This window comes from Bacillus rossius (assembly GCF_032445375.1).
Source record: "Bacillus rossius redtenbacheri isolate Brsri chromosome 4 unlocalized genomic scaffold, Brsri_v3 Brsri_v3_scf4_2, whole genome shotgun sequence".
NCBI classification, from domain to species: Eukaryota; Metazoa; Arthropoda; class Insecta; order Phasmatodea; family Bacillidae; genus Bacillus; species Bacillus rossius.
In genome coordinates, this window is record NW_026962011.1 from 40,636,113 (window position 1) to 40,657,882 (window position 21,770).

The window sequence follows — 21,770 nt, forward strand, 5'->3', positions numbered from 1 at the left end:
TATCAGCAAATTAACATGGGAGAATTTCATCCACTGCCTTTATATTATTTTTGTAGTAATTAAATCAATGTGTAATACAACACAAATATTTACCTTGTGCTTTTTAAAATAATGCAGAGGTTCATCAAACACTGGCTGGAGTGGTGGACTTTGCTGGCAAAATAGAATAAACTGTGTATTTTCTTTACCTTCCCATCGTTTTCCCAGCCCTCTAAAAACCTTGGCCCCAGTCCTCACAGAGCCTTTGAGATGTAATCCAAAAGTGTGTATCGCTCTAAAATTTTACTAGGAATTCCGTTAAATCCAAGTTCACTATGTTTGAATTCCTTTCATCACTGATACATTTCACAATTTGTGTTCGGCAGACTTAACTTATAAGATTTATTTTGAAAATTTATATACAACAGGAGTTACAAAGATAAACGAAAATTGTAATTTTTTTTTAGTTTAGTGTTTACATCAAGAATAATATAAAATTGTTCTTAAAAATAAATATTTTTTCCCTTTCTACAATAATCATAAATTTATATAATTCCATTTAAATAATGCAAAAAAATTTAAAGTTCTTATGAATCCATAAAGTAAAATACCGAACAGTATTATCTTCATCAGTGTGTGACCCATAAAAAACCTGAAAAAGAAAGATATACTTAAATTAGTAATCACTTAATTAGGATTAATTTGAGAATGACCAGCATATATTGAATCATTTAGGTAATATGTTTCTATTGAAAGTTCATGTTTATTTCTCTAAAGGTTTTACCATTTTAAAACCAAATTAAACTATCAATGTAACTTGAACATACTCATTCATCTGCCCTTCAGGTACTACTAAATATTGACATGCATTTAAAAGCTTAAAACTAAAAGTTATGGTACCATTTTTTATCTCAATTTGTTTTATTAAAACCATAAATAATCTTATTTTGTGAATACATACATAAATATTGTAATAATTAAATATTTGTTGCATTGAGGATCATTATGTTTGATAGGGTTTTACATAGCATGGTTATGCACAAATGCTAATTACGTGATACGGTTATGCACAGAGGGCTCAGACCACTTGTTTCTAACTTTGTGCTCATACAATTTTTTGTCATGTCGAGATGTCGGGATCAAATTCATGACCATCACCACATGTGTGTGGCGTGTTAGTGATCACAGCAACGCAGGAGTGCCAATGGTAGGACTGCCAGATGTACCTAAAATTCCCTTACAGTCCCTAATTCAAGTAAGTCCCTAAAAGGTCTCTAATTTTAATTTAAGTCCCAAAAAGACCTTCTTTAGAATTTTTACAAAAATGCATTTTTTTTATTTACAAAGACAAAATCTTCGAATTTCTGAAAGTATATGATTTTTTTCCCCACCAACATTGTTAAGGTTGTAATTAAACATTTATAAAAGAATATGTGACGTCTGTAGAAAATTATTTACTGAAGAGCAAACAATTTTTTTTGAAACTTGCTGCCAAATGACATGATTATATTGCAGTTCAAAAGAAACAAAAATGTACCATAACACAGGTTCCTTAAACATATATTCTCTCATTGGCTAACTATGGAAGAAGCAGGAATGAGGTTTAAAGAACACGGTTCTAAATGAATACTTTATAAATTTTATTCCCATGAAAAAAAATCTCCGTTGAACAAACAGTTATTCAAAATAGCAAAGCTTCTGAAAATACCATCTTGACGTCGACCAGGGGCTGCAACCCTCCTCATAGCCCAGGCATTTTAGGGGGAAAATCGAGCAAACATAAAAAAAAAAATTTAGTTTTGAAATTTGGCACAGACATTCCTTTGGGTGCAAGAAATTGATCCTAAAAAGTCCCCATCTCTCAGATGCCGGCTTCATACTTTTTTAAGGCAATAAGGGCGTAAGTGCCGAAATATGCATATCACGACTGTTGCGCGAAAAATATTCTTTCTAATATATCGAAATTTGGTCAAAATTTTAAAGCCAAGGGCCCTTAGTCCTTAATCATTCGTTTTTATTACTTTATACACCGCAAAAATTATCTTTTAACCTAATTTATACTCAACTAATGGAAGTAAAATGTATCACTGCTCTATACAATCACCAGTTACATCAAATCCACCACTGATAGGCAAACATATACCTTTATAAAAGTTTTTCTTTATTTTATAAGCTTTACATTGGTGGGTCTAACATGTGTATGCGATAATAATTGACTGACATATTAAGGATTACAAGGAACTACTGCACAACAATGGATTTTCGAGCAATTTAGGTTAATATTGACTATAGAATTTTACCAGAAATAAAAATAATGTACGTTTTAAATTTGGCACAGACGTTCCTTTGGGTGTTAAAAATTGATCCTAAAAAGTCCCCATCTCTCAGATGCCGGCTTCATACTTTTTTAACGCAGTAAGGGCGTAAATGCTGAAATATGCATATCACGACTGTTGCGCGAAAAATATTCATTTTAATATATCAAAATTTGGTCAAAATTTTAAAAATAAGGGCCCTTAGTCCTTAATCATTCGTTTTTACTACTTTATACACCGCAAAAAATTAAACCTTATTCATAATAATACCAGTGGCGCATGTGAACAGCATTCTCTTCGGGTTTACCTACAAGTGCAAGAGTGGCTGGGCCATTCATTAGATCCTGTTGAGTGGGGATGGAAAAGTGTGAGTGGCACACTTGTTCCTATAACAACATCCCTTCCTCCAGCTCCAGAACAGCTCCTGAATTTGATATCATGTAACTGTAAAAGTGAATGCAGCTACAAATGCGAGTGTGTGCGGGCTGGACTGCAGTGTGGTATTATGTGTGCCAAATGTCGTGGGGCAACATGCACTAATGTTGTTATCAATGATGGTTCTGATGAAGAGGACCTTTAATGGAATGGTTAATTTTTTATTTGTGTACTTCCATTAATTGATTTTAGATCAGGTTTCATTTTTTTGCTATGTATTATGCAACAATAATGGATGTTAAATTACTAAGTGCCTTTTACTTCACATCTTATACAAGTTACGATACAACTGAATGAATATGTTTTGCTCAACAGTCGTGATATGCATATTTCGGCACTTGCGCCCTTATTGCCTTAAAAAAGTATGAAGCCGGTATCTGAGAGATGGGGACTTTTTAGGATCAATTTTGAACACCCAAAGGAACGTCTGTGCCAAATTTCAAAACTACATTTTTTTTCAGGTAAAACACTAAAATTCGTGGGCTATCAGTGCTACAGCGCTTCATTGTAGTATTCCACAAGTGACATTCCAGGTCACACGCGACATGTTGTTACTTAAAGCGTGATGTGATCACCGGGCATGCGGATCCGACCACTCCCGCCTCAGAACCGTGACGTCACCCGCTACTGTGCTTGGAGTCCGCCCCGCCAGGCAGGGATGCCAACTTGGGGGTTTCCCCCCCAAATTTAGGGGGAACAAAGCCGCAATGGGTTTTTTTTAGGGGGTAAATTTATTTAGAGAGATTTTTTTAGCGGGTACATTATTTAAGAAAATTTTTGAGGGCGTGAATTTAATGTGTATATCTTGAAAACAAAGTGAAGAAAAAACAGCAACACAAGTGGCGAAAATAATTTTAGCTCTCAAATGGGTGTACAATTACAACTTTAGGGGTTTTTTATTAGGAATCTAGGGGGATTTTAAGTTGATCCTAGGGGGAACACTCTGTAGGAGTTGGCATCGCTGCCGCCAGGCCGCTCCGAGCGACGACACAGCGGGCAGTCGCCGGTGGGTTCTTGCGTCGTGCCGCGCGCCTCGGCGCCTGCGCGGGTGCTAAATGTGCACGCAGTCTGGTAAAAGGGGGCTTTATTCCACTCGTCGGTCATTCGGGCGAGCGCTTTACAAACTGCACATATAAATTGACCGCAGTAAAAAAAAAAAAATGCCAACGGCATATCGTCCGGCTAAGCGCGGGCCAGGACCCCACGTGACCTGGCCCAGAAGCTAATGTCTCGTAGTTTTGTTTGAAATGTCATGCGGAACTTAAAAGTTATTAATTTAAACAGTCCGCCGCCCGGGGTAGGCCACGAAGACAAAAAGGAAAAGGTTTAGAAGATCGATACATACTGCGAATGCTAAGCGATCAGTTGAGAGAAAAAAACACGGTGAGGCCGAAGAGATGCGATGGCTGCGTCCTACCCCTGGCGGCACCTGGATGAGACTGTCATGGCGACAGGAAGCTTCGGAGTTGCCATCAGACAACGTACATGACGTGGAGGAACAAAGTAGCGAAGCAAAGCCCTTACAGTTTCTTAACACTCATTTACAGATTTTTTTTTCCTGAATTAATATGACATATAAGTTACCTATTTACTACTTAAGTCCAAATACAGTCCGCCCCCTTTCGGGGTAGTTTCGAAACGGGCCGCGCACGGCGATTAACTGTCTTTATTTACTAACGCACGAAATCACACCCTTGGGGACTGTAAAAAAAAGTTAAAATAATGACGGTTATATAAATAAGTAATTACGTTAGGGGTGCGTGGCACCGACACTATATATGCGCCTCTTGTGGGGTGGACTAACACACGCACACATTGGCGGGCAGTTTGGACATAGGGTGATGATGGGAGGAGATGGAGTGTGGAGCGGGCAGGACACATCGGGCTTAAGCGAGGGCGTAGCCCTGGTCGACGTCAAAATAAATTAACTCTATTTGTTGGGTACATATTTTTTATTGACATGATATTCTTGCTGACTGGGAAGAAGGGTGAACATTCTTAATAATTAGTAGAAAAGTTTATGTACAGGAATTTTTTATAACGTGTTTCTGTTTGTTGAAAGTAAGTCTGTGATAAATGTTAATAATTTTAGAAAGCACCTAGGTTCATACCAATGGTCCCTAAAATTCCCTCATTTTATCCCTGATGTGACAAAGAAATCCTAATTTCTATCTTCTTTGTGGTTGGCAGCCATACAATGGGAGTATAGAAATTAGGTTAAAAATTATGGACTCAATCATTGCCAAGCATTTGTTGATAGTAGTAAACAAAACCGATAAACATAGACAAATATGTAAGAATGTACAAAAGTAAAAACTGCCAAGTTTAACAACTGTCAAAAATAAATAAGTTAACACAAACGGAACTACAAAGAAGGGATACAAAATTCTAAAAGTATAATAATAATTATTATTAATATTTAACTTTAACCTTGTGTAATATGTAGGCATGTTTTATGATGTATTTATTGGAATGGCAAAAAGAGATAACTTATAACTAACATAATCATCAAACAGAATTTCAATTTGATTTCAGGGCGGCGTCTTATCGCTATGTCTATGTATTGCTGAGAATTTATAATTTACTTTATGATAATTTTATTCATTTAGAAAAATCCTTTAAGAGGATTATTTTCCCATGTTTATTCTGTTTGTTATGAAGACGAAATAAAAAAAATGGATTTTATAGATTTTTCTTTGCATTAAAGACAATTTCTCATTTTTTTCATGACTTGACAGAGCCTGAGATAACCAATCAATTCTGTAACTGGAGAGCATAAAATTTTCTTAAGTTTTTCCTCAGTTTTTCTAAGAATTTTTATTACTTACGGTATAAATTACTTTTATGTTCCTGATTTATATAATTGTGGTTCACTTTTACACAATCATGGCAGAATACGCATTTTTCACTCGAATGCAGTAGTTTCATTACTTGTGCTAAATACACTAGAGTATGTAAGAGCTATGTAACAAATATTATGATAAATTTCCACGACAATAAACTTACTTTCGTTGGTGAGACTTTGCTTCATCAAAAGAATCCAATGACTCGTTCAGCAAATGTATCCTCGCTTCTCTGCCGCAATCTTTAAATAATGAATTCCAGTTTATCTCTTTCGTGTCGAAAGCAAACAGCTCTTTGTCTTGAGAAGATAGCTCCTCGTAGAGATTCTTGAAGTTCTTACTGATGAATGTAAAGTCCCGTGAAAAGTGAATAATATTTAGAGAATGCTGTAATATTTTCCTGTAGGCTTTAAGTATCCTATAAAAAAATCACATACAATAATCTTTTAAAATAAGCCAACAAAGCAATTTGAGAAAATTTTTATCGTGTCTCTTGAGACACAACTTCTTAGTTTATACCAATGCAAAAATTCATAACCTATAATTAGGTTGAAACAAAACTGATATACATAACAATATTTGTTCACGACAATGCATACCTACCTTAAAAATTTTAGGCTGTGTTGCACTACCTCAGTTTTCCAACATCCCAAAATATGTAATTACTATTTAACATTTTGAAATCTGCACGCACAATTGAACTTTAATACGACACTGGCTGTGGCCTTATATGTAATAATATTATATAATATAGTATAATAAGCGTGTACTGAAAATCTTTTACAATACCTCACCATCAGGGGTGGGCCAATCAAATACTCAAATCCCATAAAATCCTTGGTATTTGTAGGATTCATTATTTGAGGAAAAGGTTTTAAAGAAAAATATGTAGAAGTATCTAATCTCTAGAATAGAAAACAGTGCAATATGTATATCTATTTTATCAAATTTCCTCAGCCGTCACCACTACGAATTGGAACTATCTATGGACTATGGAAGTTCTACTCACCCTTGTATTGTTAATTTGTTGTGCTTGTAGACTACCAAACCCAGGGTTAACTCTCTGGACTTAGAACGTGTAATTACTGAGTGTTTTTATACCCTTTATGTATTGTAATTACATTTATTTTTTATATGTTTTTCACGATCCATTGTAATGTATCGTGGTACATTTTTCCCTGGCATAATATCACCAAAAAGAGAAAGAATCCTACCCCACAGAAATCTGGGGAAATAAGCCCTGGGACTCCTGCCATCAAATCTCTCCTCCCTGGTAGCGATCTGTGGGTCCATGGCAACCTTCCCCCCCCCTCCCTTGCTCTGTCACCCGCTAGCAACCTTTGGGGACAGCGGCCATCTGTCTCTATCGCTTCCTAGCTTGACCCGTCAACTGAACATCGTTCTGGGACACGTCAGGCTAAAATGTGTTACTTGCACCTTTATTGACAACTGCTGAGCGTAGTTGAAAAACTACACCGTTTCACCGAGTGACAAAGATAAAATACTTCAAGATGCATCCTCGGTGGCACAGCTGCTTCCTCCTTGCATTTCCTCTCCTCCCCCACTACCTCGCATATCACAAGTTCCCTCTTTTTCACCAGCCTGCCCCTCCTCAAAGTTTTTTTTCGGGGCTGTGCATGCACGGCTTGCGTGCCCAAAATACTTGTAAGGGGCTGAAACTGGCATTGTTATTGTCAGTCCGTGGTAACTGATTAGCAGTTCGGTGACAGACATGTCCCATGTGAGTCATTTCTAATATTTATATAGTGTTGCTTTTTCATGACAAGTAACGTAACTTGTAGAATTTTTTCTTATTGTCTAAATTTATTTGTGGTACATAACCTAAAAAAATATAGTTTTGGTTAGCTGCTGTTCTTGTCCTTCTTGTCTGTTAATCTTTGTTTTGCTTGTGATTCCATTTGCTATATCATCCTTGGCGTTACCCCATAGGGATAAGAATCCCTCTGTCCCTTGTCAATGTTCAACTCAATTTTTTTGAGGCTTCAATTTTGTTTTATCTTGAGCTTGTTACAGTTGAGGTCGCTGGAGCTATTACCCTGTGTAATCAAACCCTTGGACAGTATGCACGCAGTGTCACATAATCTCTCGCTAATGTGTAGATGTATTCTATTGTTGATAAATTTATCTTATTTCCTTTTGAATCTGGTTGCTAAACATGATTTTTTTAAAACCTGATTTAACGTTCTTTATTGTTATTTGAACTAAGAATACTTATGCTATTTTGTAACTTTTGCTTTTGCGATGCATGCTATCTTTGAAAGCACGTATGTAATGAAATGAATGTTTAATGTACATAAACACATTTTCTAATTTGTTATTTTTTTTGCATGGGTCACACATTTGTTCTGTCCTTATTACAGGATAGAGTAACCTGCCACTCCTGCTATCGTGTTCTTCTGCTGTGTTCTTAGCATAACTTGGATTGGGAACTTGGTCCGCTCTGTGGCTGAACTGCATCACTTGTGCCAGTTTTTACCGCAGAGTTCACTGCGACCTGAACCGGCAGGCCATGAAAGAGAGATAGGATAACATTTCGGAATGCAGTGCAGGGTACCTCCCATATCCAGTCCATTCCCTCGTAGCAGCTAGGCAGCCCCCTCTCCCTCTTCTGGCTTCGCCCTCCCTGTTTCCTACAAATATAGCCATTCCTGTTCCTCCTTATATACCTATTTGTTTTATGAACAACAGCTTTTATATGGCAACTTTTAACTAATTTTTTTTCTAACTGCCTGCTTGCAGCTTTTAAAGAGGCAATGTTTATTACTCTTTCTGACAAAAGTGGCACCAGAAAGCTCTCGTAAATGTATTAGGTATAAATGTACTATGGTTCCTAGTAAAACTGCCACAGTGCATTTCAAAACTCTCCTAATGTGGAGCTTCTCGAAATATATCAAAACCATGTCAGGAGATTCCACTGTACGTGCATTTGCACTGTATGTTAATGTGATTTTTTTGGCACTATAGAGACAATGAATTTTTTCAAACCCTTGCATTACTGCACTTCGCATATGAAGGTCTCGTCTTCTTACGTCATGTTCAGTGATTAGGGACAACTGTAGATCCCACTTCAAAACTTCACAATTTCAGTGTTTCATTAACCAAAATGTAAAAGACTAGGAATGCATTTGCTTGAAGAAAGAGTTCTTATTCTAATACTGAAATCGATAATCATCAATACTAGTCACATAAATTTTACACTAGGCGCAACTAAACATAACATTATTTTATTTGCCCGTAGGAGTGTTCAGTTACCATGCAATAATTATTTTTTCTCTCGCAACTTGTAATCGACAAGGCTCGTGTATTACATTAATTGTAGCCTTGTAGCAAAGAGCCTTCTATGCCTATACAGAAGGCTCAGCAAGGACAGTTCGCACTCAGCGCTAAACCGTCACCCGCGTATCAGGAGCTTGACTCACATTGGCTTCTTCCCCTTAAGGCGAAGCACCAGGTCCAGTAGACACCCCGGCAGGAAGTGCAGGAAGAAGTTGAGGAACATGTAGACGTAGAAGTTCTTGATGAGGTAGTAGAACGGGTACCATACAGCTCTTTTGAATGGATATTCATGGATCATATTTATCAGTGTTATTCCGAATTCCCCAACAGTCACTGGGTTGATTTCAGATGTGGTTACGTTGTACACAGGGATATCATCTTGTGACCTGAATATGTAACATATTTAAACAATAATTATATACATTTTTGTTTTAATATTTCAGTTAATAGTAGTTAATTTAAAAGAAATTTGTGAAAAAAAATCCTGCAATTGATACTTATCGAAAGTTATTATATTTAAGAAGTGAGCATATGCAAAGGTTTTAAGAAAAAATTGGACTGCAGTCATTGCTTTTGTGTGCACAAACTGGTCTACTAATTTGCTTCAGCAACACTTTCTTTTCTATTGTCTGCTATGTTGGAATAAGAAATCCTTCTTTTTTTTATTATCAATAACTGGATCAGCATGTTACAGTTTTCTCCGATGAACAATTTAAGATAATGTACATATTACAATGGGTATACTAGTATCTTCAAATGTACCATAAATGTGTCGTCGTTGAAGGTTATCAATCACATCACCAAGGCTCCTAGTGTAATGATTTCATAATATGTCAGAATGTTTGCTCGTTCAGTCTTTGGCTGCAGGAACAAAGTTGTAAATCATTTTAATAATTGAAGTTAACATAACTGCAACAAATTTACATATTTTTAACATGTCCACAGTGCAACTCATATGACTATCTGTGTTATTAGCAACATTTATATCACAAACATCAAACAATTGTTAGACTAGTCATGAATCAAGAAATTTCCTCCGAAACGTCTAAAGGTAACATTTGTATATCTAAATAACAATTATTCTATTTTTTTTAAAGAGTGATAAGAATAAGTTGTCTTTGGAAACTAATAAAACTGATCATGAGAATGCAGCCTTACCCAGTGTTCGTTGCAAGAGCCGATACAATTACACAGTTGGTGACCATATCAGCAGGAATGATATCCATTATCACTTCTTCACTGCTGTAGATCACACGTACCATTCCAAGGCCGACTCCAATTGCAATTGCAATCGGGCCGTACATGTTGTCCACCCAACCCATGATCGGTTCCTTCAACGTAGAAATAACTGTCAAAATTCAGAAAACAAAGAATTTCTGCAAACAATGCTCTTAAGTGAAATTTTTTAGATGATTTTCTATAGTACACTTGCTGGAAATTCGATCAAACTAGGTCCATGCTAACAATTGCTGTCATTGGATTATCTTTATTTTCCTTAAACTTTTCATAGATATGGCATGCAATTATTGTGATTCATGATCTGGTATAGGTGATGCAGTTTCCTTTCCATATTATTATTTTTTTGAATGTCCTTACGTAATTTGCTAGTATAAATTAACTGTTAAAAATTTTCATTCTTTAATAGCATTTAAATTATATTTAAAGTATTTGAACTGTTTTAAGTATTTGAACTGTTATAAAAATTATGTGCTATAACATATGTTTGTTGTATTAAAAATCATTAAAAAGTTTACAGAGGCAGCAGACATCCTCAAAGGTAAGGTACAGGATCGATAGTTCAAGTATACCCATTTCCAAGGGATTATTTTGATCTGTCTATAATTCTACTGTTTTACTGAAGACTATATCAGACACTTTTCTTACAAATGTACGATTTTACCGCTAAACCTAAAGTTGTACGAGAGAAGCCGCGGTTACAAAGCAAGTTAATGGATCACCCATATACTCTGTTATCGCGTAATTTGGAAATTTGGATATAATTTGAGGTGTGGTAAAAGTCAGTTAAAGCATCGTAAAGTTTGAATTTGAACTGTCTGCAAAGCTGCACTCGTGCTACTTACCCATAGATGGTCTTACGATGGCGACTGGCAAGTCTTTTCTTTGTGTCAAGACAACATTCTCAGCAATCGCTTTGGAGAAAACGTATGTGTTCGGCCAAGGTTCAATCAACCTAAAAATAATTAATTTTTAAATTAATAAAGTGTAAACTTACTATTTAATCATTGCTATTAGTGTTAGTCCCAGATTTAATCTCCTTAAGCTAATCTGTGAGCAGCTTATACGCTAAAATATAGATAATCTTAAAATTAAACACACTACACATATACATCTTACAAATAAAAATGCCATACACATTCTTACCTGGGATTCGAACCCAGCATGCCTCACGGTCTAATTGGGACTTCAACCAACTGCGCTACGCGGATAGACTAAACGAGTTGAGGAAAGAAGGAATATGACATAATTGCCAATATGACATAATTGCTTTTTAGTTAAATAAATAAAGACTGCACGTTTCACCTCTACGATGAACGTCTTAATTCAGTTATTTATGATTTTACTGAATTGTTTATAGTAAACATTTAATTAGAGAACAAGAAATATTATTATTTTGAATATGTTAGTATGAGCTACAACTGAAGGTCAATCATCGAAAATTCTTCAAATGTAATTATAAAACTCATACAGCTTTACATATTTTTACAGATGTTAAAGAATATGTCAGTATGTGTTGTGGTGTGAAGACATTATTAAAAAAAATTCTGTATTGCAAAAACATTTATCATGAATATTCCTTGACTGATATTTGTTTGAAGTCTGAAATAAACTAGTGTGCATAAACCATGCAATTATTTTATCACTTGTGAGCCTTGTTGAAACAGCTCCAGAAAAAAATTTGGTTTTTTAGGTCTACAATAATACACTTTGCGAATACCTTTTTAATGGATTTTTTGGACATGAAAATGTCTATTCGCTCCTTACAGTGATAGTGGGTCGAACTTTCTTGTGTGAAAAAATACATGCAGACTCGAATTGCTAATAACTACGAAACTAATAACGCATCAAAAGTGGTCAAGCCCAAAACAAATAGATCATGCCTGTATGTGTTTGTGGGGCAGTATTTATTTTGCCTGTGATGCCATTGTCCCATTGTAGGTGCATGCGTGTGATTGTAAGGAAATTGCTTTCTGTAAAGTTATAGATTGGTGTACCGTAGAGATGCGTTTAGCTAGCATATTTATCCACGTTTCGTTATGAAGAGCTTTTGGAACAATAGTAGGACCCAAAGAGAGATAGTAAAAAAAAAATTTTCCGGAATATAACCGAAAAAATGGTATTAAATTAAAAATTACAATAATTAAATTTGTGTCTCATATGACTTTCGTAAATACGCTCGGAATTATAGAAAACGCAAGTCAGAGGAAGACCCGTGTTGAAAGGAATCCAAAGACGTTTAAAAAGCCCAATGCCAAGCGAATGCGAGAGCTACGACATCGTCGAAAAGGAAATGAAAAAAAAATATAATGGTTGCACCCACAACGGATAGATCATGTCTATACGTGTTTGTCGCACAGGATTTGTTTTGGTTTGCCTGTGACATCATCGTACCAGTGTAGGCATATGCGCGTGATTGTTACAAATTATTCGCGATGTGATCATGCGATAAATTTGGGATTTGTCTATTCTGTAACAATTATACTACTCTGTGCTTTATTATTAAATTACATATTAATTGGATATTAATACGAAACATTATAATTTCATCATGATGTTTTCGCGAAAAATATATGGTCCGGACCCTAACTACGTCTTTCTCTGTTTTTTCTCAGTTGCATTAATGTTTATTATTGAAAATGTTAGTTTTCACATATAGCCATCATATTTTTAATTACCACATTTAAATCAATTTTCAGAGATAACTTGGTTTGTGTATTATGAAGTCCAAATCACTGCCTGGAAGTTTATTAACTGAAATATGTGACAAAGCAAGATAACAAGATAACAAATATACACATAGACTAACAACCGCACTTACTTTGGACTCAAGATGGCCAGTTCATGTTCAGTGAACTTGTTCAGCATAGCGAGTGTCTCTTCCACTGACATGGGTGGTTCGTAGAACTCCTCCTTAATCACGTCTTGTGGACAGTTGGAGTAGGCCGTAGACACGAACACTGCAGCCTGGAGCAGAAAATGATTCATTTTACTCAGGTTACTATAGCAGATCATCATTATGAGTTCATTGAAAACAGCTCCTGAAAATATTTTCCATCTGTTTATCCAAATACAAAAATTTAACATTAACCAGTTTAATACCTGTCACATGTCCCATAAGCAGCAAGAAATGAAAAATCCTTAACTGAAGATAGTCATAAATCTTTAATATTAGAAGCTATAGTTCATTGGCTTCTGGGTTGTAGCCGCATCGAAGGCGAAGATGTCATCGACGTTTCGGTCGAAGTTGCAGTCTCCATCATCTGCTCCCTAACTATGATCCAAACAAATGTATAAACCTGTGCTCAAAAAAAATTTCAGTATGTTGCAGGGCCGTTCCCGCTCAGACAGGATCCTTGGAATATAGTTTGCAAGTACCAAAACATATTCGGAGTGATTCCTAAAAGTTCCCTCAAAGCACCAGCCTCACATGACAGTTGCCAGCAGGAGAAATCTCACGCTGCTTCAAAAAACAACTGGTATGCACCTAGCAAGCAGTCACCTTGAGGGAGACGCAGTCGCGACAGAGGGCGATGACCTCCATGGTGCCCTTCACGTTTATGTCCACTGCCACCTTCAAGTGCTCGTCGAACCTGACCGTGGCGGCCAGGTGCAGCACGATGTGGACATGTTGGGTCAGGTGGTGGTAGTCCGAGTCACTGAGGCCCAGGCGAGGACTAGAGCACTCACCTTGAGAGAGACGCAGTCGTGACAGAGGGCGATGACCTCCATGGTGCCCTTCACGTTGGTGTCCACCGCCACCTTCAAGTGCTCATCGAACCTGACCGTGGCGGCCAGGTGCAGCACGATGTTGACATGTTGGGTCAGGTGGTGGTAGTCCGAGTCACTGAGGCCCAGGCGAGGACTAGAGCAGTCTCCAGCCACGAACACTATCTTGTCCACCGAGTCTGGCCGCTCACGCTTCATGCGGTCAAACACCTGCCAACCAGAAAAAAAGTCCATTTTCACTAGACATGCGCACAATGATTCCAAGAGAAAATCTGTAATTTATTTAATTTATTTCATATTTGTCACGTACCCACCCACAGCCAAGAGGACTTTTACGGTGGGTATGGCATAAACAGGCAAGAGACAGAACTCGCACTGCAAAATTGTGGACACTTGCCCCCGTCGGCACCAAGAACAGGCAAGCACAACCTGAGGGAAAGTCCACAGCAGGAGGGCGCATCTGCAGTTATCCAACACACGATAGCGAGCTTACCACATACTTACAGTGAACACAACAAGTACATATAAACACTAAAACACAAAACTAATTAAGATTTAAATGATAAAATATATATGAATAACTAACCGATAATGTTTTTTTTTTTTCAATTTGAATATAATATTCGAAAGTGTATAAATTTAAAATTTAAAACGAACCTACTATTCAAAGAAAAAACATAGTAGATATAAACAATATGGTAATAAAATAATGATTTGCTAGATATTAAACGTTTAATTAATAAAGTACATAATTATCTTAACAAAAATATTTCAGATTAACTTTGTTGAAGTTTTAGATAAGCCTGTAAATAAGGTCATTATCATTGTGGACTGTACATAAGGTTGATTGTAAAAAAATGATGATTATAGTATTATCAAGGACATTTTTACACTTCATTTTTGAGCTATAGCAATTATGAATAAAGATTGCATCGAGGTAAGCTCTGCGATCTGAGAGGAGAGTTTAAGAAGGTCGAGGGAATTTCTTTATATTAATTAGTTCGGTTATTTTATTTGTAATACTTTCTATTTTGTAACTATCAGACATTTAAATGTTATTCTAAATCTTTGTGACACATTTCCGTTCATCGACTTGCATTCCATTTTCACCAAATTACTCCTACCAATGACGTATACGGTATACCGAGAGCTAAGATGTTTACACATTAAAAATATTAAATACCTAAATATTGGATACATAATAGATGTAGATGCGTTAGCAATGCTAGTATCATTAATTATAATTAGATTTCATTTTTGTTGAAATGCTATTGTTGAATGTTGGCTCTCTAGTAGAGTTTATAATTATTACTGTCAATTGGGAGGGTTAATGAATGCTATTTCCATATTCTCCCTTCACCTTTTAATATGCCTATGTGCCCTTTGAATGGATTCTGTCAATCTTTCTGTCCAACCTGGAATTTCCCGCCAAGGTATTTTTTTTCTATCGTGAACTAAGTGAAGTTCCTACCAAGTGGTCTCATTACCTTAATGAGAAATGAGAATGACAGTCAAAAAATGTCCATGTGAATTCATGAGAATGCTTTGAAACTGGTGCCTAACAATGGTGTATTCTGTCAAATTTGCATTGAATATAAGAGCATAAATTAGGTTCTACTCGCATGATTCAGCATGCAAACAATATCAAGGTTGTCGTCTTGCATCCACTAACTTGACTGTAATGTTCAATGGCTTGATTTTTGACTTTGACCTTTAACAAATTAATTTAAAAAAATTAAAATACTTTTGATTCTACTAATCACCATACTTCCAATTTTAGTGCATATGTGTACATATAATTAATTACATGTGTATATACATAATTATACATGTAAAATTGTTGAAGTTGACTGCTGTGTAGTCGAAAATGATGTCTCTTGCACAATAGCTATCTGATATTAATGAACCTATTGATGATAAGTTTGTGAGGTCATTATGTTGAGTGGCCTTTCATCTGAATATGGCCCCATGTTGATGGCTTTGGGGAGCTCAGGAGGTGAAATAACGAGTGAATTTGTAAAATGCAAGCTATTACGGGAGGATACCACGCATTCTGTAGGAGACAAACATTTTGGTAATGCTGCTTTATTTAGGGGGGGGGGGGGGGGGGGAAAGATGAATTTGCTCTAAAATCATTATGTGAAACAAATTTAAGGAAACCCAAGTTCAAGACAGTCTTTAGATGCTTCAGTTGCAATGAATCTGACCACATTTTGAGCGTTGATAATCTCGATCTGTTCTACTCTTACTTCCCCCTTTGCAACACATTCCACGATATTAATCTGAGGCTCTTCTACAATTCTATATAGTGTAGAAGTGTGTTATTAAACCGTCTCTACTCTATTTTCTTGATATTCGTATGGTAATTGACAATTTTTTTTAGCTTATTATACTTATTTCAGAGATAGCCCGATCACGTTTTACAGGTAACGGCCTTATTCAGCATTGAAATCACAAATTTCCTCTCTAATTATTTTCCCTCTATGAAATGACAATTATACTACTCTGCTTGTCACACTTCCATTCGGTGACCTTAAACCTACTGCCTGGCTCAAGCTTGAAGCTCCCTCTTCGGGGGGAGTGTCACCTGCTGTGAGATACATTCTACCTCAGTAGTCTATAAGATAGACTCTGGGGACAGGCTTCGTAACATTTGCTTAAATTCCCCATGGGCAACCCTTCAGCAAGCCTCTGGTGTTGACCTTGACCTTGAACGTAAACATTACAAAAATTCTGGTTTGTACTAGAACTCTAACCATGCTCAACAAAGGGGAAGTTCACAAGCTAGTGGAAGCGTTTTTTTGGTAATATTTTATTAATTTTTTATTGTTTTTTAAATTTATTTTTCTGTGATTTTCTGATATTACGTAAACCATACATTAGTTTCCTTTGTGTGCTCTTTATTATTCCTTTCGAGACTTCTGCTGATAGTATCCGCGTGCTTCTGGTTGTTACTGAGAAATCGATCTCCGCACAAAAAAAAAATTATTTAACGAGTCACGCAATTTTATTCGTAGTAACAGTTCAATTGAGAATTTCTGCTAGCAAATTACCACTAAAAATATTTTTATCAGGTGGAATTCAAACAATAAACATCCATTATCAGTCAAATAATATGCCTTGAGACATTTGAGAAGCACTATCATGCAAGACGAACTTCCTGCTCCTTGGTTTCTTGCGACATCTTCCTTCTCTTGCGGTCGATAGTGAGCATCCCGCATCCCACATAAAATAAATAAATTTTACCTCAACACAACACGTGACGACATATGTTGGCAAGAATCGGGGCTACTTGCAACAAGTTCTTTTGTATGAGATAAATCAACTCTCGCCGCTGAATGGAGCCAAAGACAGTTAAGAGCCATGTAACCTTGTAGACTTGTAGTCTTGTAGTCCTGTAGTCTCATAGCTTCGTAGCCTCCTAGTCTAGTAGCCAAATAGCAGCTAGGCCTAAGACATTTTGGAGTCAAATACTTTTGGAGCCAAAGACTTTTTGGAGCCGAAGACTGTTGGAGCCAAAAGCCTTTTTTTGTAGCCAAATACTTTCGGAGCCATTGGCTTTTGGAGCCAAAAAACTGTTGGAGCCAATGACTGATAGCCAAAAGACTGATGGAGGCATTATATCCTATCGTAAATTGATGGTCGCATCTTACTGAGTTGAAGGTTAGTGAAAATGTACGTCCTTTTCGTTAAATGTCCGTAGTCAAGTCTGTATTAATGTATGCTACTGATGAGATAGTATCTAACTGATGAGATCGTTTTACACTAAGTTAAATTTTCGTCCAAATGAATGTACTTCCTTTTAGTCAAATGCGTGTCCTGTCTGTACATTACATGTTCGGTGTGTACATTGCGTGTTAATTTAATGTTCGTTGTATGTTTATTGAGTGTTTGTTCATTGCATGTCCTGTGTGTGTACTGTGCGTCCAGTGTGTGTACTGTGTGTGTACTGTGCGTAGTAAAATCTGTAGTAGCTCTGGTTCAAAACCTCTTGGTCTATTGGTCTTGATAAAACTTTTTTTTTTTTAGGGATTCTGGGTTCCAATTCTGCAAGTTTTTAAAAATTTTGTCTGTCTGTATGTGCGCTTATAACTCAAAAATGGCTAGACCGATCGTCCTGAAATTTGGTATACAGTAAGATCATGCGGTTGCGCAAATGATAGGCTAAATATAATTTCAATAAATCGTATGGAAATCATCAAAAATTATTTTTAAATAAAAGTTATCAGTTTTCTTTGTATCTTAACGACATTTTATTAACATCTATTTGTCAACTGTTTATACAACAAAATACCTCCTACATACTTGAACTTTGAAACAGTTTTTTTCCTAAGCATTCGTCATTACTGATTTTTTTAAATCGACTCTTATTGCAATTGTTGTACCATTTAAGATAAAAAAAAATACTCAAGTTTCTCATAACTGTATGACATACGTGAACTTTGTAACAGCTCTTGCGTTTTCTGTTTTTAGACTTAGATTTGTTTTGCGATTGTGTTTTGTTTTCGTGATAGCTTTTTGTTTTATAAGATTGTCATTTATGATGAAATTCGTAACTACAATTTCAATATATAACTGACATTATGTTATTAATTATTAAATATTGTCATTAAATATACATAATTTTAAACCTTTTTTTACACTCTGTAAGACCTACTTAAGACTTATTAAACGATTTTAAGAAGAGGTACGATATATACCTACTTGAATCATTTATAATCGTGGTGCCATACGGTACCCTTACATTACGCCTAGCGAAGCTGAAAGGTATCGGCTAGTATATCATAAAGTTATAAAAATGGCTGTGGCTAGATAATTTAAAAAGGATTTAAATATAGACCTCTATAAAAATACGTCTAGATTTTCAGTACTTAATAAAACATTATTGAGAATTAATTCTAAACTCCAGCCATAAACCCGATGTATATGTATACATGCATACATATATATACACATGTAATGTCCTTGCGTCTAATAACATTTCAATGGTTTGCACATCGCTGTTAGGCCGATGTTGATGTTCTGGAGTGAGTATATTTCTTTGCAGCATATGGTGTGACATGTTTCTTAAATAATTTTGGTTGTCCTGAGCATTGTTGTCCCTCAGCTGTTTCAAGAGATTCATGTGTGACCACTTCTTGGTCCACTGTGATCTCTTTCGCGGTTTTATTTTTTTATTATTATTAAATACTCCTAACTCATCCAAAAAAAAATCACTGCAACAGCCACTTTTGAAAAGCCCATCCCGCTATTTTCAGTGTGAAGCTGTGTCAGCGACGTAACGTTTTGGGCATTACCTTCCACTACAGGTAGAGCGTGTGGCCTCCGAACATGGTTTTAAACCATGTTCCCATGTGTGAAGGCAGCTTGGCAGTCACGCTTCGAGAGCCGAACGTGTGAACGCGACCACAACCGACCACCCACCGTGCTGCCCACCAGACTGCTGGTTGCCAGTGGGCATGGATGGCCACCTCTAGACGTCGGCGCCTGCTCGTGTGGGCACTAAACCTCCCTGAGCGGGTCGTGCATCCTCTCAGCCAATCAAGTACTGCCTGGATGCGCGCGCAAGTGTAATCTCCAAGCTACTGTTTTACACCTCTAACTGCAGGGGTGCGTTCCCAAACCTATTTCCCTTAACAAAATATTTAATTTTTTGGTATTCCCTGCCACCAATTAAATTAATGCCCAGTAATTTCCAAAATAAAAATATCTGTTTAGGTATCTAAACAATTACAAAAAAAAATATGTTGTCTGTAAAGTCGGTTTACGGACGATAGTTTAACGTGACAACGTCATAACAAAACATTGATGAAATGATTGCATACTTTTGTGAATAAAATTGAATCATTTTTATTGAATTATCACTATTTTGTATGGATACAAACAGAAGGAGTGAAATGAAATCTACAATTTAATTGATAAATTTACTATTATTTGCACTAATTAATTCAAATATGTTTATTACTTTAACGAAGAGATTATTTTAACTATAACTTTTATACATGTTTGCTATTTAACTTCTTCCAAACTGTGTTATTCTGTTAAGGATAGAACGATGATAGGAAAAGTAGGAAACGAATGGGAATGTTTCAAATTTAATGTGCCTCGAAAAAGTCAAATCGATGGTTGTTCCAATCGAGTGGAAGAGAGATAGATGCTGCGCAAGCGCACAACGGGACACAGCGTATCGGGACAATGTGCGCAACGGGACACTTTTTCGTGCGTGCAGCCGGCGTTCATCGATTTATTAGACGTTGTCACGTCAAAAATTATTTTGTAATTTGAGTATCCTTGCAATTTTGAAGTAATGGGGCGAGGATAACGTTATTGCCAGTTGAAAACGATACGTAAAGGATAATAAAGAGTTAAAAAGTAATGGTTTTTTTGGGGCTTATGTTCGTAAATTGTTGACCTGGAGTAATTTCAGGAGAGAATTGTAAACTGCAAAAACAGCCGATGTTGATGACAGTGCAGCTCACCACATTATCCAGCACGATCTTCTTCCTCTGGTCCACGGAGATACCTCTCTTGGGGCGCACGAGCGCGTACACCGTCCTGACGCCGGGACAGCTGCGGAGGATCTTCTCTATGGTCAGCTTGCCCAAGAAGCCCGTCGCCCCGGTGACGAGCACCCCGCAGTCGCGGTACAAGCCCTGCACCTCCGTGTCGCCCGCAGCGGACATGCCTACGTATACTCCGCGCTTTGTTCGTACGGCCTAGGCTGGAAATGCTGCGTACAATGTGTGCGTGGAGTTTGGTACCACTTCATTTTTATTCACTTGAACAATGTCAAAGGTTTCCATACATTTGCATGTGTTCGATTCTTCGTCTTGAATCAGTCAACTTTCACGACTTTTACATCGTTCGTCTGAATATTTATAAGAACAGGGGTGATCGAGCTAAACAAAAAGCTACAGTTTTTTTAATCACTGAATAATTTCATGTACTGTGTAAGTATTGCTCGTGAAGTGCAGAGTCGTGTAACTTCCCAGATGTTTCCCGGTCACCGGCGTTTTGTTTTACAGGTTCCCTTATGTTTGAGAGTGCACTGCGATCACATTTTTGCTCAAGACAGAGGCTTGTGTACCAGGCTTAATTTGTGAACAAGAAAGTGAACACTAATAACCAGTCTAGCTAGTACTCATGAAAGATAGGCACTTCAATTGGTATTGTAAATTGCTTTATTATATCTGGCGGGAGGTCGAGTTTTATAATGAACACCTTTGTTTTTATTTTATGCATGTAAGTAGTATATACTATCCGGTCCTGCGCCAGGCTTTAGGCCGTGGAGCCAATACGCCAACCGCCATCTTGGATTGTGACGTCATGGTGGCCATATTGAATTACCTTGACCTTGACATTTTGACAAAAATTACTCAAAATTACTCAAAATTAGTTTGTGAGCAGTGATGCTCCGCGTTTGGACAGCGACGTGTGCCTCGTGACATCTTCCAAAGGACATGGATTCAAGACTCGCTCACACATGCCTTTTTTATTTTATTATTTTTTTTTTCATTTTTTCGCCATTGCTATTATTTAGGGGATACTTAACACGATACCGCCCTTGCATCTATTGTTCTGTAACAAATATTTTTAACAGATATTCACAATGTGTAATATCGTGGGTGTAAAAAATCGCGCAAGTTTTCGTAATCATCATCACTTGCGCGACTTATTACATCTATTATATTACACTTAGAGAATGAGTGTTGAACATATTTGTGAAAGAACAGTCACCCCAAGGAGGTGTCGTGTTAAGAATTCAGTTTTAGTCCTAAAAAAAATTTTGTAATGCCAAAATGAAAAATTTAACCTGGTGTGTGAGGTTGAGCCTTAAGAGCAGGGGTGACACATGTGCGTGCAGGGGACGGTAGGGAGGGGGAGGGGGTTGGGTTCCACCGTGATGGAACATCATCGAAACAACTGAAGGTGTATT

The 21,770-nt window shown here is 36.8% G+C and overlaps 1 protein-coding gene across 3 annotated transcripts; it reads right to left on the reverse strand.

Moving 5' to 3' along the window:
- Positions 1-351: 351 nt before the first annotated feature.
- LOC134541965 (putative fatty acyl-CoA reductase CG5065) lies at positions 352-20,581 on the reverse strand. 3 transcript variants are annotated; one of them, XM_063385727.1, is made up of 8 exons: positions 20,314-20,581; positions 13,796-14,044; positions 12,927-13,072; positions 10,951-11,060; positions 10,028-10,217; positions 9,013-9,255; positions 5,736-5,990; positions 352-631 (listed from the first exon to the last, which is right to left on the reverse strand). In XM_063385727.1, exons 1-8 carry the CDS (start codon positions 20,515-20,517, stop codon positions 517-519), a joined length of 1,512 nt encoding a protein of 503 aa, XP_063241797.1. In that variant the 5' UTR covers positions 20,518-20,581; the 3' UTR covers positions 352-516. The 3 variants fall into 3 exon arrangements, with proteins under 3 accessions (XP_063241797.1, XP_063241798.1, XP_063241800.1); XM_063385728.1 differs by lacking the exon at positions 9,013-9,255; XM_063385730.1 differs by lacking the exons at positions 352-631; positions 5,736-5,990; positions 9,013-9,255 and adding an exon at positions 9,361-9,730.
- Positions 20,582-21,770: the final 1,189 nt, after the last annotated feature.